Source organism: Cavia porcellus, unplaced genomic scaffold (assembly GCF_034190915.1).
Source record: "Cavia porcellus strain 051 isolate PalLab524CR breed Dunkin Hartley unplaced genomic scaffold, mCavPor4.1 scaffold_23, whole genome shotgun sequence".
Lineage (NCBI taxonomy): Eukaryota > Metazoa > Chordata > Mammalia > Rodentia > Caviidae > Cavia > Cavia porcellus.
Genome location: NW_026947506.1, coordinates 8,025,740 through 8,041,266, shown reverse-complemented (window position 1 = coordinate 8,041,266; position 15,527 = coordinate 8,025,740). Strand labels below are relative to the sequence as shown.

Genomic DNA, 15,527 nt, shown 5'->3' with positions numbered 1-15,527 from the left:
ATGGTTTGTTTTTCTTTCCCCTATAGGTCTTATTTTGCCGCCTTACAGATGAGCAGCATAAAGTCTACCAGAATTTCATTGATTCTAAAGAAGTTTACCAGATTCTCAATGGGGAGATGCAGGTGAGCCAGTGATGCAGCTGGAAAGATGAGCGGTGGACCAGGGGAATAGCGGGGCGGTGTGTTCACTTGTGTGGGGCCCAGGGGGTGAACATGCAGCCCTGCACAGCATTCGGGGCAGAGGAGGAGCGAGGCCCAGGGAGGAGGCAACCCCGAGTTGTGCAGGGAGAGCCCAGCGCGGCCAGAGGCAGGGGTGGATGTAAGGTACGTTGCTGGGTTTTGCTCTTTTATGAGGAGAAGGTTATGAGGATCCACCAGTTTCATCAATTTCTTAGAGAAGCCCTGGCACTCATAAATGTGTAGGAACCATTGCCATCATGGACACCAGGCGTCACTGTGGGTCAGAAGCGTCTGCCTCTGGCTCTCCTGAGTCCAGAACGGGAACGGAGTGTCCCTGTCCGTACCAGTCAAGCTCGCCCTCTGCCGTTGTCCAGAATGTGGAGGTTACAGGGCAGTGTCTTTCATGAACGTGTGTGTGAGTGCGGCAGAATGTGGCTTTCAGGGACAGTTCATCCTCTGTGTCCCCCCCTCCCCCCACACACACACATACTTCCAGTGAGGTGGGCACAGCTCACGGAAACGTGGCAGATGTGCTGGCGCGTGGGCCTGGAAGCTGGGCCTCTGAGTCTTCATCAGATGGCGCACACTGCCCTGAGTCAGGGGTGTTCTCTGTGCCTCTTGGAAACGTTATGGCGAGAACCTTCGTTAAGCTCGAAGCTCTTTCGGTAGTGAGCAAACAGACACAACCAGAGAGAGCACCGTCTCTTTCACCCTCCGGGCCGCTCTGCAGTGCAGTGAAGAAGCACACTGAATGACATGTGACGGGGCCTGCAGGTGTGGGTCTGCCTGAACACCTGTGCAGGGTGGATCACATATGACGGGGGCCTGCAGGTGTGGGTCCGCCTGAACACATGTGCAGAGTGGATCATGTGTAACGGGGGCCTGCAGGTGTGGGTCCCCCTGAATACCTGTGCAGGGTTGATCACGTGTGACGGGGCCTGCAGGTGTGGGTCCGCCTGAACACCTGTGCAGGGTGGATCACTTATGATGGGGGCCTGCAGGTGTGGGTCCGCCTGAATACCTGTGCAGAGTAGATCACGTGTGACGGGGGGCCTGCAGGTGTGGGTCCACCTGAACACCTGTGCAGAGTGGATCACGCCCTCAGCCCATTGGTCTGCAGGGGACATGTTGTGCTTAAGTCATAACTGTGTTTTTCTGTAGCAAGTTTACAGTGCTGTGAATGCACGGCTTTCTTTCCAGTGAGGGGAACTGAGTGTGAGCCCAGCCGCAGATGGGCTTAGTCAGGTAGAGCTGTTTGGTTTCCTAAGGAGTTGTCAGGGGAGGAGAATGATGAACTCTCCAACTCCTGATCATCTGTGGCTAGAGAAGAAGGCAGGAGCTGGTGAGGAGTGACGCTAATCCGTGTCACCCACTGAGCATGCTCTTCCCGCTGCATCCCTCCGTACCATATTCTCTGAGGTAATCGCAGTGCACTTGTGTTTTCTTGCACTGCAGATTTTTTCTGGACTTGTAGCCCTGAGAAAAATCTGCAACCACCCTGACCTCTTTTCTGGAGGCCCCAAGAATCTCGGCGGTCTCCCCGATGAGGAGCTGGAAGAGGGTCAATTCGGGTACTGGAAGCGTTCGGGGAAGATGATTGTTGTCGAGTCTTTGCTGAAAATATGGCACAGACAGGGTCAGCGAGTACTGCTCTTCTCTCAGTCCAGACAGGTGAGTGTGTAGACCTCAAGGATAAGTCCGTTCTTAGATCTTAGGACCTGTCATTCAGAAAGTAAGCTGTAACCTAGAGTGAGGCCCCCAGAGCAGGTGGCCGCCTGCAGAGCTCTCTGCAACGTTGGATTCCTCTCTGGAAGTGGTGTCCAGACCTGACTTAAAAACCTGGTGATTGGCTGGTGTCCAGGTGAGTTTAGGCCTGGGTTTTTGCTGCTTACACAGTAAGAATTAAGTCTAAGAAATACGAAAATACTCTCCTAGGAGAGCCACTTCTGCCCCTTAGGAGAAGCAGCTCTTTTGGCATGGGCGCATTGCGGAGGCGAGGCCAGGGCCCCCGTGGACCTGTCTTCTTTCCGCAGATGCTGCACATCCTGGAAGTGTTCCTGAGAGCCCGGGGGTACTCCTATCTCAAGATGGATGGGAGCACCACCATCGCCTCTCGGCAGCCGCTGATCACCAGATACAACCAGGTACCAGGGCTGGCAGTGAGGAGCTGGATACTGCACGGCCACCTGTGCTGCCGGCCTAGGCCGTGATGGTCGCTCTCCATGGGAGTGGCTCAGATGTCCTGGGGGGGTGGTGAGTGGCCCAAGGCTCACTGGGCTCCTCTCTGACACTCTGTCACCTCGCACGTCTCACCTGCAGGACACGTCCATCTTCGTGTTTCTCCTGACCACGCGTGTGGGCGGCCTAGGCGTTAACCTGACCGGGGCCAACAGGGTGATCATCTACGACCCTGACTGGAACCCGAGCACTGATACACAGGTCTGTCTGTGCCTTACAGCGGGGGTCTATGGGGGCAGGTTCCCACTGTAGTCACCCTCCTAAGTTCTTGCTGGCTCTGAGCACAGTCTGTTTTGGGCCAGCAGCAGTTTGTCCACCGCGCCGTCTTGTCAGCATAGGGCAGGGGACAGGGTGCCGAGCTGGGAACTTGCTCAGTTCTGTCCGGCTGTTTATCCATGCAGTTGGGGAGCCACAAGGTGGGGGTGCACGGCCTTGACTCATGTGCCAACCCTGACTTGGAGTGCTGCACGGCGATGCCCCAGCTGAACCCTCTCTCTGCCACAGGCCCGGGAGCGAGCGTGGAGGATCGGCCAGAAGCGGCAGGTGACTGTGTACCGGCTCCTGACGGCGGGCACCATCGAGGAGAAGATCTACCACCGGTCAGTGAGCACGTCTCTGCTGCGTGCACCCGCGGCCCGAGTGGGGACTGGGGAGAGTTGTGCAGTACCCTCCATGTTAGAGTAGTGTTTGCTGAACTTTAAGGGAGAGATCTTCGTTTTGTTTTGTATTTTTTTCTCTGCCATTAAAATACACTTAGAAATTGTTCAAGTTTTTAAAAACGCTTTCACTGTTGGACCCAAGTCTACTTTAGGGGCTACTGCTGTGCAAAGGCAGTGTCCACTGTTACCTGAGAGACTCCTTCCTCCCTCCTGTGCAAAAGCTGGGGAAGACGCACAGGTGAAGCCAGCATGGGCTCTGGTGCACGCGCAGTGCAGTGCTGCCTTGCGGAGCTGCCTGTGCCACGGCAGCGGGCGAGGCTGGGGCCCGCCCGGTGGGGACAGGTCGGAGTGCGGCTGAGTTTGCTGAGAGAGGGCCGGGGGTGAGGGCCACTCCTCGCAGCCCCGATGGCTCAGTGTGAAGGCCTTTCCTGAAGTGCGGCGAGCACTGCGGGCTCAGCGGCCTCGCTGGACAGAAGCAGCAGGCCGTGTCCCTGAGTGAGTCCTGTGACTCACCAGCTGCCTGCGCCCCGACTCGCTGGCCTGTGGCCTCTCGAGGCTGAGCTTGGGGAGTACCCAGCTCCTCGCTCAGCTGCAGCGGAGACTTCGCTCGAGGACTGTTGTCCCTGGGATGTGCAGGTGAGCCACTGCTCATGTCAGCTTGAGCTTTTTTCCTTTCAGGCAGATCTTCAAGCAGTTTCTGACCAACAGAGTGCTAAAAGATCCAAAGCAGAGGCGGTTTTTCAAGTCCAATGACCTTTACGAGCTGTTTACTCTGACAAGCCCCGACTCGACCCAGAGCACGGAAACAAGCGCTATTTTTGCAGGTAGCACACAGAGGCCTTTACCCAAGGGAATAAATCACACGGGGTTTGCACACTCAGACGTGGCTGCGCTTTCCCGTTCACAGGAACTGGCTCGGATGTTCCAACGCCCAGACGCCATCTGAAAAGGAGGACTCCGCCGGCCTTCGGGGCAGACCAGGATGCTCCGAAGTGCGGGAGGTTCCCAGATTCTGCCACACGTACAGGCGCAGCCACTCCGGCCAAGGCTAAACCCAAGGCAATCGGGGCTGAAGGAAGCACGGTAGCTTCCGGTGCAGGTGGCCTTGGTGACGCCCACCCAGGTGGCGGGGTGACTGCTGGTGATGGGGCTGGAGAGGAAACAGGTGCAGGGTCTGGACCAGAGGCACCGCTGGTGACCAGCGGACATGGGGGCAGCGCCGCATCCCTGAGGGTCAGCAGGGCGCCTGGGCCACCTGCTGAGGAGGACCCCACCACGGATCAGGCGCCTTCTGCTGCCGGACACAGCGGCCAGGTCCCAGCAGAGCCCCCTTGGGAGAACGGCCAGGCGGGGAGTCGGTCCTGGAAGCACAAGTCCAAGACGAAGCACCAGGCAGTGGCGGAAGAGGGGGCCCTGGAGCAGCAGCGGAAGCCCGGGAGCGCCAGGCACCGCAGGGACGCCAAGTTTGAGGGCACCCGAGTGCCGCACCTGGTGAAGCGGAGGCCGTACCATCGGGCCGACGCTGAGCCTGAGCCTGCGGCTGGGGCTCGCAGTGGTGACGACTACGTCCTGGAAAAGCTCTTCAAGAAGTCAGGTAATGTCCCAGGTGCCTGCGCCGCTGCCCGGCCAGGAGTGTTCTCCTGGATTCAGATCAAACGTCGTGAGGCCCCAGAGACCGACGTGACCCCCTTCTGTACCCAGAGTGGGGCTTTCTTCCAGGTATCTGTGCAGCAGGGCGCTGGTCGCTCACCTGCAGCCACTTGCAGGAGAAGTGCGAGGCTTTGCACAGACAGGGACGCCTGCCTCACCTGCTGCACCGTCTCGTTTTCCAGCCACGGGAGGGGACACCGTAGGAGTGTGGGGAGGGGCAGGTTTCCGGACGTCCGAGAGTGGTTGGGGTGGCAGCCAGGGAGGGCACTTGGGGAGGGTGGCAGGCACTGCTCAGACAGCAGCAGGGCTGTGCCCTCCATACCATCATCTCCAGGGCCCTTGGGCCTCTCTGGGGCCACGTGTCCCCCGGGGACAGCTGTCACCCCAAGGGTGCCTGGGCCACCCCCATCTGAGACGACGGGTGTGCGTGGCACTTCAGAAAGACTTGGACTTAGCCTGGTGTCTTTCTTTCTTTAACTTACCTTGGGGTCGTTTCAGACTTCAGCTGAAGTGGTGCGCTCAGCTCCGCTGCTGCCCGCTCCTGGGTTGATGTGTGCAGTGCTGCCTTGCCCTTCGGGAGCTCGGGGACCACGCCTGCGTCCTGGCAGGAAGCACGGGAGCCTAGTGTGCTCTGCCTCGTGTCTCGCAGGAGACGCGTGCTGCTTTGTTCTGTCACTGGCCGAGATCTGCCTGATTTCTCAGCTGTAATCCTTATTTTCCTTCGTAATTGATACTCCTGGAGGCCATGTGGGCGTACTGTTCTCTGTGTGTGCGTCGTTCAGTATCGTCAGAGAAAACCCTCCAAGTGGCTTTGTACCGGGCAGAAGTTCTTGGGTTTCTTGAGCTGAGGCCCAGCTCCCTTTCGCATGCATGTGGGTATCAGTGTGGATTGTCACCAGCCTCGTGCAGGTGTCTGTGCCCAGAGCCTGGCAGTAGAGTGTGTTACATTTGCCATTTGTGCCAGTTTGAGTAGTAGGAAATGTTAGCTCATCTTCGTGCTAATTTTGCCTTTATTTTACAGTAAATGAAATTGCATCACATGTATTGGGCCACTTGTACATTTCTTCTTTTTCCATGTGGATTGTCTGTTACATCCTTTGACTACTATCTAAGTTTTTGGTCTTTTCTCTCCTTGGTTTTTTAGGGTCCTTTATATAGATTATTAGCTCTGATATCCTAATTTATTTATTTTTCATTTATATTGTAAACATTTTCTCTCAGTTTGTCTTGTTTGATTTGCAGTAATTTTCCCCCCATGGAAAAGTGTTTAAAAATACCGATCTTCAGTCATAGTTAGCAAGCCTTTTCCACTCTGAGCTAACACAGGGATTCCCCGAGTTTTGCTCTCTGCTGCCTCGATGGCCTTTCTTTCTGCATTGAGATCTCCGGTCCATTTGGGTAGGAGTGCCCCCGCTTCACCAGCACTGTGTGCTTCAGTCCACTTTGCTCGCTGACTCCTGCCTGTCGGACAGTGCCGTCCCAGGTGTGGTGGCATCGCCTGCCGCTCTTCCCTGTCAGTCCCTGCCTAACTGTCCCTGCCCCCCAGACCTGCAGTCAGAGCCCGCGTTCTGTCCTGTGGGGCACAGCTTTGCTGCCTCGGGGTCTCCCTGGAGACTCACCCACTTCACTTGTCCACGCGAGCCTTGGTGTCCACCTATTGGCGTCCTGGACAGGGCTGCTGGTACCTGGAGGGCGTGTCCTAAGCGTGTGAGGTGACAGGGGAGCAGTACTTACCGAGTTGCCTGGTGCAGAACAAGTGAAGTCTTGCATCCGTTCAGGCCTAATAAAATACCCTCTCGAGAGTGTTTAACAGTTTCCTCCATGGAAGGTTTGCAAATCTCTTGGGTTTATTGCTATTTTATTTTATTGTTTTAAATTTTATTTTGAAAGTAGTAAAATACAACAGAACAAGACAGAATAAAGCCAACTAAGATCGTACAGTGAAATTGGTACAGAACTTCACAGCAGGTTACCGGGATAACAGAAATAGGTGTCACAGTATATTTTGTTATCTTTATAATAGTTGTTCTTTCAATCATGTATATCAAAATAAAATGAAATACAGAACATTATAGAACTTATCAAAACTGAATATTGAATAGAGCAGTACCGTAAATAATAGAGCAAAACAGTAATAAAAACATTTGCCTTCAAAGAGATGGTAGAAGGAAGTCCCCCTGATTGGCTATGGTCAGCCTCCCAGGAGATGCTCAGATTTCTGGTTCCCATTTACTAACGTGGCGGGGTGGGCAGGAGAAGCGGGGGTTGGGGAAGTGAGATGTTTGACTGCACCAGTAAGTTCACTGTTGCTTAGCAGGGAGGCAGGCTGGTTGCTTGGTTTCTCAGCTTTGTAAGTTCCAACATGGCGCAGATCTCAGGAGACACCGGTGGTCCCGCCCCTCCCCAAGGGCCGCAGTCTGCCACACTGCAGCCGCTTACCAGGGAGGGGAGCTGCTTGCTTGGTTTCCTGGCGTCCTAAGTTCCAACATCTTTATTGCTCTTTTAACTTACTTGTCATTGCATGGGGGGTTCCCCCACTATGTGACCCTAACCAACTGTTGAGTGTGAATGGGAAGGCAGTAGGTTTCTGCAGCTGAATTTTATGCATTGTCACCATTGGCTAAATTTTATCATTGATGGTTTAGAGTTTCTGTTATTTACAAACTTTGCAAAGGTTGGGTGACACATACCTGTAATCTCAGCTGTTTGGGAGGCTGAAGCAGGAGCCTTGCAAATTTGAGGCCAACCTGAGCAACCAAGCAAGACCTTGACTCAGACTTTAAGAAGGTGGGGTGGAAGGTGTTGGCCATGTGGACAGTGTTAGGGTGGGAGGTGTTGGCCATGTGGACAGTGTTAGGGTGGGAGGTGTTGGCCATGTGGACAGTGTTAGGGTGGGAGGTGTTGGCCATGTGGACAGTGTTAGGGTGGGAGGTGTTGGCCATGTGGACAGTGTTAGAGTGCTTGCCTCGCCTGAGCAAGGCCTCAGCTTTAGTCCAAAACGGTTTTTAAAAGCGAAAATTTGTTTTGCTTTCTAGTCATATCTTTAATTGATTTTTCTTTTCTTATTGCACTGCCTATTAAGCCCAATTAAATGTTAAATAGTGCTAGAGACAGTGGACGTCCTAACTTGCCCATTCCGAGTGGAAAAAACCTCTGATGTTTACTCATTAAGATTCTGATGTTAGGCCTAAGTTATGTACACATTAAAGAAGTTTCTGTCAGTTCTCAATTTTTGAGTGTTTTCATCAGGCCTAGATGGTCAAGTTTGTCAGCGGCATTAGAATGATCATGTTCAGGACTGAGGGGACAGCTTAGTTGTAGCACACTTGCCTAGAAATATCACCAATGGATGATGTTGAAACTAATACAATATTAGCTAATGAATTTCTCAATATTGAACCAACCTTGAATTCCTAGAAAACGCCTGCTTGTTTATACATAGTGCAGTGTTTCCTTTGCTGCTGGATCCCATTTGCTGATGTTAAAACTAATGTTTTCTCACTGATGCCCATAAACGATGGTGCTCTGTGGTTTTATTTGTATGTGTACCGTTGGTAACTCTCTGCTGTGTTCCTGGTCTGTTTTCTTAAAATCTTGTCTATCTTGTCTACTTTTCATGTATGCAAGATATTCTTAGAAAGTTTTTAATTTGTTTCAAGATAATTTTTCTTGTCATTTATAATTGTTTACATTTATTTTTACTTCTTTGATTAAGTGAAAATAGAAGACTACTTATTGTGTGATTTTTTTTTTTAACCAGTAAGCCAGGATTTTGATTTACTAACTAGATCTATGATCGTTCTCTTTATTTATTTTTTCTTTTATCTTTATTATTTTATTCCTGGTAATTTGTTCATGTTGAATTTTATTGGCTTATTTTACACATAACTTGTTCTTTTTATAACTTGCACTTAGAACTTTAACTTACTTTCTTTCATTGACACACATGTGCAGGGCTGTGAATTTTCCACCGTGACCACATTAATTTTATCCCAGTTATTCTCATATGGACTGTTTCCATGATCATTTTTTAGAGATTCTGTAATTCTGGTTTAGATCTTTCCCTTTGTTGAAGCATTAGTGGGAGACACTGCTTTTCTTCCTGGGGGTGGGGAAGAAGCTAAGTGTTAAGGTCGTGATTAACGCCTTCTCTGGGGTTACCCTAAAACTCGGGTCACTTCTGCATCCCTGGGGGACAGTGGTGTGATTGGACCCTCCTTCCCCAGGTCCCAGGTCGCAGCAGACCCTGCAGAGCGAGGAGCGGTTAACAGGGCTGGCCCATTCTGTGTCTGTACAGCACCAGCCGTTGGGGAGGGAGGCTGTGTAGCCTGCATTCTGCTCACCCTGTCCCCTCTCCTGCCAGTGGGCGTGCACAGCGTGGTGAGGCACGATGCCATCATGGACGGGGCCAGCCCAGACTACGTGCTGGTGGAGGCAGAAGCCAACCGTGTGGCGCAGGACGCCCTGAAAGCCCTGCGGCTGTCCCGTCAGCAGTGCCTGGGTGCTGCGTCTGGCATTCCCACCTGGACAGGCCGCCAGGGCTCCAGAGTGAGGTGAGCCCCCCTCCCCGCAGGCCTGCGGGCAGCCAGGGGGGAGGGCGCGCCCAGACAGCGGTGCAGATCCATCCAGTACAGGGCGACTTGGGCATGCTGCTGTCACCTGTCTCCCCCACTTCATCCCAGCTTCCCCAAGCCAGGAAAGTGACTCAGCCTGGGGTTCAGTTTGGGCAGCCTGCTTGAAGTGGCATCGAGGCTGCTCAGCAGCCCTTTGGACCGCTCCCCTGTGTGCAGAGCGAGTGTCAGGGGTGCTGCTTCCCGGTGGAGCAGGCGCAGGAGCTGGGGTGCGGGGAGCAGCCTCTGGGACGCATTCCCCGGAAGAGTTCAGTCTTGACTGAGTGCTTTGGTCACAAAAGCTGACCTTCCTCTCTGTGCTGCTTTTCTCATGCAGGGGTAGATTTGGGCAGAAGAGGAACTCCAGCCTCTCCGGGCAGCGCCCTCCATCGTCTTCAGCAGAGAAATGCCAGGTAACGGGAGCCCACATTCCACGTGCCAGCCGAGCTCGGTCCTGTTCCCTCCCACCGAGTGCCTCAGGGTGGCTTCCTTGTGTGCTGACCCCTGACGTTCGTGTCGTGGGCTCTGATTTATGACGTGCTTCCCCGGGACTCCAGAAGGGCTTCTGACTTCCTGAAACTCGGGGCCACGTTAGCATCTTTGCCCTGTGCCTGGAAAGCTAGTAAGGGGACAGGCCTGCCACCCAGGAGTGCATCCTGCCTGTTTCGGGGTCCATTCCAAAGATGCCCACCCACTGGAGTGAAGGTCGGCAGCCCCTGTCCCCCAGCAGCACCCACAGGCCCCAGTGCTTCACTGCTTTCCTAGTGAAGGTGGTCTTAATGTAAAACTTGGGGACTCCTAGTTTCCCATGACTGCGAACGTGCTCAGGAGTAGAACCTTTCAGACTCCGCTGCCCTGTGCGGTCTTTAGCAGGAGGCCTGGAGCCTTCCTGGGCGGGATCAGTGCTGTGGCTGGAAGGAAACACGGGGTGTAAAGCAGGAGGAGGAGGACAATGATGGCAGGAGAGGAAAGGCGGTTGGTGCTGCCACCTTTCGCTCCCCACCGCGTGCCGCCTGTGCCCCCTCCGCGCGCACACAGTGCACGCCTGCAGGTGGCCCACAGCCCTCCTTTCTGATCCTTTACTTTGTCAAGAGACACTAACAGCGGGTGGACTCAGGTGTGGGGCTCTCCTCCTTTCCCTTGGGCCATGACGAAGTCTCAGTCTGAGTCAGCCCCCAGAGCCCGGGTTAATTTGGGGCCCCTCACTGGCCCTGGGGAAGGGGTTCATAGTCTGCAAACCCAGTGGGTCAGCGCAGCGCCTTCTCTCTGCAGGATGGTGTGGAGCACTTCAGCGGGAGAGTGCAGGACCCGGACTCCTCCCCTGCCGCCCTGGCGTCCTCCTCCCTCCTGGCCAGGATGCGGGCGAGAAACCACCTGACCCTGCCCGAGCGCCCGGAGAGCAGGGCCACAGCGGAGGCGCCCACGCCGCCACCCTGCGCCACTGAGCACGATGAGCTGCTGGTGGAGATGCGGAACTTCATCGCCTTCCAGGCCCGCGTGGACGGCCAGGCCAGCACTCGCGAGATCCTGCAGGAGTTCGAGTCCCGGCTGTCCACCTCGCAGTCCTGCGTCTTCCGGGAGCTGCTGCGGAACTTGTGCAGCTTCCACAGGACGCCGAGCGGGGAGGGGGTGTGGAGACTCAAGCCGGAGTACTGCTGAGCAGCCCCCAGCGCTCCCCAGCTCCTCCGCCAACAGCATCTACCTCGCCAGCCCTTCCTCGGGCAGGGAAGCCCTCATCACGCGGCTGAAGGCGTCCTGGCCTGGGAAGGGACTAGAACAATGTTAGGAGATCAGGGACCCAGCAGCTGCTCGTCAGCGCCTTGTGCTCCCCGAGACGCGTACAGGGCTGCTGTCTGCGTGTTAGTGGTGCTAGAAACCTGCTCCCGCGCCCTCGACCTGGGCCTCACATTCATCCATCAGTATTTTGATACCTAACTTTGAAATGCATACATTTACCGTTTGCCACCCAAAAAAGATCAGGTTTGCTGTCTTACAAAACAGTTTCCTTAACAAGCAGTCTCCTTGTGGGGTGCCGTTCCATCAGCAGGTTTTTAAGTTTTCAGGCTTGGTGCTGAGGGTCGAGCTCAAGCCTCACCGCTGAGTGCAGGCTCTGCCCAGGGCTGCGCCCCCTGCGGGTGTTGCCCTAAACAGAGCAGACCTGACTTGTTCATAAATACCAGGATGTCTGTCGGCAAAGCCACGTGGTCAGTTTGTCCTGGTGCTTCTTTAAGCAATGAGTTCTTATCTCCCTCCAGCAGTAACTGTAGGCTTGGGGAAAGCTGAAATGTGTGAAGTTTTAGAAATAAATGAACATCCAAGCAGAACTGCTATAAATGCACCGAGTGGCGCACACCTGCCGGGGCCTGCCCTGCAGACCCCATGGGTCAGACGTCCCAGCCCCGAGGTGGAACCGGGGCCTTCGGAGCGAGCACCGCATCACCAGGCTTCCCTGGCCGCAGGCCTTGCTCCCTGAACCTGATGCTGCCCGAGCAGCTTGCTGCTCGCCTGGGTCTGTCGCGCCTGGGTTTGTGGGTCCGGGGCGGTGCAGCCTTGCTCTGGCCCTCCCTCCGCCTTGCTCCTTCCGGTTCCGGTGGGGAGGAAGCCAGACTGCTTTCTTCACTTTGCCATAGAGGAGTGCTCAGGCCAGTGCTGACCTTCAGTGCCGGGCTCCGGGGGCAGCACTCAGGCTGGTTTGCTTCCGGGCAGCGCCCACTTATTTTTAGGTTTATGACCTTAGCCTCTAGAAATCTCTGTCACTTTGTTCTCAGGACTTCCCAGCCACAGGGGCAGAAGTTTCAATCATACTGAGCTGCAGAAGGTGTAGCCTTGTCTCTAACTAAAGAAAAGTCCCTGTCCCAAGCTGCAGTGCAGCGGGCTCGAGGCGGTGTCCCCCAGCTGCGCCCACCCCGGGCTTCAGGGGGTCACACTGGACTGGACGCTTAGCCCCGTCCTCCCAGTGGACGCACAGGGACAGCAGGCTCTCTGCAAGTGGCTTTGACAAGGCAGAGTAACTTCCTTAGATAAGGTCTAAGTTCTAGAACACTTAATCCTCTTGCAGTGTAAATATATTTAATGTGTAAATATCAGAAGGAATAAAAGATTTAAAGTTTTCGTCAGATATTTTTAATTCCTTACTCACTCTAGGAACGTGCGGGGGTGACGGGAATATACAGCAACTGCAGCCGTCTTGCCCGTGGTGCCGCACAGCAGACTGAAGTGTGTGCCCAGGTGATGGACGCCAGTGTTTATACCCGCCCGCCTCACTGTGCCTGATGGAATATACAGCAACTGCAGCCGTCTTGCCCGTGGTGCCGCACAGCAGACTGAAGTGTGTGCCCAGGTGATGGACGCCAGTGTTTATACCCGCCCGCCTCACTGTGCCTGATGTCACCTGCAGGGCTCTTCCCTTCCTCTAAGAAGGCTCTGGGTTCCAGGTGACTCGGTTTTAAAGTCGTAGTCGGTGTAGCTAAGTTGTCTCCTGCAGTTCACGGCTCGTCCCAGGACCCATCTCTCCAGTCTTTGCGTGTGGTTGTTGGAACCAGTCTTGTGGTTGAAAAGAACCTAGCCTCGCCAGCGCCAGCCGTTCTGTGTCCAGGCTCTGCATAGGTCTCCAGTGCGACTCACCCCTCCCGGGCACTTCTGCCGCATTTGCTCTGGGTGACCGCTTTGTCGGGGTTGTTCCTGCAGACACAGATGAGCAGGGAATTGTCCTGACGATAGCCTGTAGGCCGCTCCCTTCCTCCGGGTTTCTGCCCTGCACGGGCTGTGTCCCGTGTGTGCCCATCTGCCCGCAGCCCTGCCCCGTGGCCCCCTTGACTTTGCCCTGTGTGGCCTCCTGTGCCCACGCCCCTCTCCCTTTATCCCTGTCGGTCTCCCGTGCACTTTCTGTTGTACACTGAGCATGGAATTAGCTTATTAAGTTCCACAATTGCGCTGATCTTTTGACTGAGACTGTGCTCATTTATCTATTAATTGAGGTTAATAGAATCTCCATAATTAATGTAATTTCCCCCATTAGGATCGTGGCAGGCCTCATTTTACGTAAGTCCTTTTTATTCCTGGATACAATTTTAGTAACTTCATAAAGGTCTTACACATTTCGTATTGGGCTTATCCTATGCATTTTATGGATTTTTAGTTTTGGTTGGGGATCTTTTTCCTTTCCCATCGAAAATGGGGTAATTAGGGCATCCCTCTGTCTACTCAGGCTGCTTCTCCCTCAGAACTTTCCACACGTGGAGTTGGTAAGTTTAGTCTTTCTGTGTTTTGCTTCCTTATTTGACAAGCTCTTCCCTCCTTGGCCATGAGCACATTCTCCTAACTTCTCTTGTCAGTTATACGCAGGTGAGTCATTTACCTAGCACCTTCTACAAAGAAAGCAGTCCGTCCTTTCCTCCTGATTGGTGAGGGTCCTGCTCCATGTCCTATTTCCATGTAGTGAAGCGAATGTTGCTGGGCTGTGTCATGTTCAGTTGGTTTGTTTTTACCAAACTTTGCCAGTGAGCCACTGTTTAAATCATTGTGGCTTAGTAATTGGTTCCAGGCTCCAGGATAATGCTCAGAATTTAAATCTCCTGGCCTGAATATCAGTAACCTTTTACACCCAGAACCTTCCAGAAGGTTCCAGGCTCCAAGCTAACACTCACAATTTAAATCTGAATGTCAGTAACCTTTCCCCCTCAGAACCTTCCAGAAGGTTCCAGGCTAACATGCAGAATTTAAATCTCCTGGCCTGAATGTCAGTAACCTCCCCCCCCCAGAACCTTCCAGAAGGTTCTTACACATGGACTACCTCATGTATGCAATTTCATGAGCATGAGCTCTGGATGGGCACGAATGCTTTGGTACCCCTGAGATGTCACAGCACCTTGTCAATCATTCCTGTCAATCTGCGGAAACCCAATGAGAAGAGCCTTAGGGGGCGGGCACAGCTTTTAAAATCGCAGAGCCTGACTTACCTGGTTTATCTGTTTATCCCATCTCCTCGTCACCCAGACACCACTTTTCTGTTTGTGCCACCTCGTTTCTGTTGGCGTGGCTCTGCCCTGAGCACACCGTCCCAGTGTTGCATGTAGCAACTTTTTCTTTTATCAATTCTTTATACAATTGCAATCCTTTGTTCTCCATATCCAAGAACGGGGAGTGGCAGGCTGCCCAAGTTTCTTTTGTTTCAAGTGCATAGGTAACTTCATGAAGTCATAAAGTATTACCAAGCAATGCCCTAGAGATGCTCAGTGGGTTGAGCTGGCAGCAGAAATAAATACTCCACTGACTTGCAGAGATTGAGATTATCCTGCTCTCCAAACAAGAGAGAAAGAATGAAGGAAAGTGGGCAGAGCCTTAAGAGAAAGGCTTAAGGAGACACCACGAAGACACTATTAAATATCTGTAGTGGCCAAGTGTGATGGCATATGCCTGGGAGGCTGAGGCAGGAGGATGGCAGGCTTGAGGACACCTTTGTGGACACTGCCTAGGAATGTTCCTGTTTCAGCTGCCAGGATGAGCAGCTAGGCAGAGCCCTACTTTACCAGGACCTGACCCTCAACTGGTCAGGTCAGAGTATGGGGGTACACTTGCTTGCTGTTTACGAGGCAGGACTTCCTCTGGATAAGCCAGCGCTTCCCTTTGCCACTGTTCCTTGTGATGTTAAAACTCCACATATTTTTCTCCCCTTGTATTTCCTGGGGAATTTTTGTTGATAATGAAGCAATTTAAATTTCCCAGTTTCAAATGGCTGTAAAAGAGTGCTCAAGTGTAATACTGGCAGAGAACCAGAGTAATAAATTGACTATCTAGAAGTAACCCTCGCATCTGGTCTGCTGGTTCTCAGCAAACGTGCCAAGTCCGTGCAAGGGGAAAGAAATCTCTTCACCCAGTGGTGCTGGGGAACTGGTGCTGGGAGAAGGAATGAATTTGGACCCTTGCCGGGCGTCACCAGGAAGATTAACTCAAAATGGATCGGACCTAAGTGCGTATGTGGGAACAAAACTAGGCAGCTCTTAGGCATGGAGCTAAATTGTCATGACCTCGAATCTGGCAAAGCATTCTTGAATAGGTCTCCTAAAGCTCAAATAACAAAAGAAAAATTGATAAAATATACTTCATCAAAACATGAAGCGTCTGTACCTTGAAGGGTTCCAACAAGAAAGTGAAAACACAATGCACAGAATTTGGAAAAACATGTGCAAATC

General features: G+C 53.2%; 1 protein-coding gene across 5 annotated transcripts in view; it reads left to right on the top strand.

Moving 5' to 3' along the window:
* Ercc6 (ERCC excision repair 6, chromatin remodeling factor) overlaps positions 1 to 12,452 on the top strand; it is a 61,211-nt gene extending 48,759 nt beyond the window's left edge. For all 5 annotated transcript variants that reach the window (XM_063233772.1, XM_063233773.1, XM_013148609.3 and 2 more), the window contains 10 exons: positions 27 to 122; positions 1,635 to 1,850; positions 2,213 to 2,323; positions 2,499 to 2,618; positions 2,922 to 3,016; positions 3,755 to 3,900; positions 3,984 to 4,670; positions 9,090 to 9,279; positions 9,674 to 9,749; positions 10,609 to 12,452. In XM_063233772.1, the coding sequence (XP_063089842.1) occupies positions 27 to 122; positions 1,635 to 1,850; positions 2,213 to 2,323; positions 2,499 to 2,618; positions 2,922 to 3,016; positions 3,755 to 3,900; positions 3,984 to 4,670; positions 9,090 to 9,279; positions 9,674 to 9,749; positions 10,609 to 10,995 (2,124 nt within the window). In that variant the 3' untranslated portion in view covers positions 10,996 to 12,452. The remainder of the gene's footprint in view (positions 1 to 26; positions 123 to 1,634; positions 1,851 to 2,212; positions 2,324 to 2,498; positions 2,619 to 2,921; positions 3,017 to 3,754; positions 3,901 to 3,983; positions 4,671 to 9,089; positions 9,280 to 9,673; positions 9,750 to 10,608) is intronic.
* The last annotated feature ends 3,075 nt before the right edge of the window (positions 12,453 to 15,527 follow it).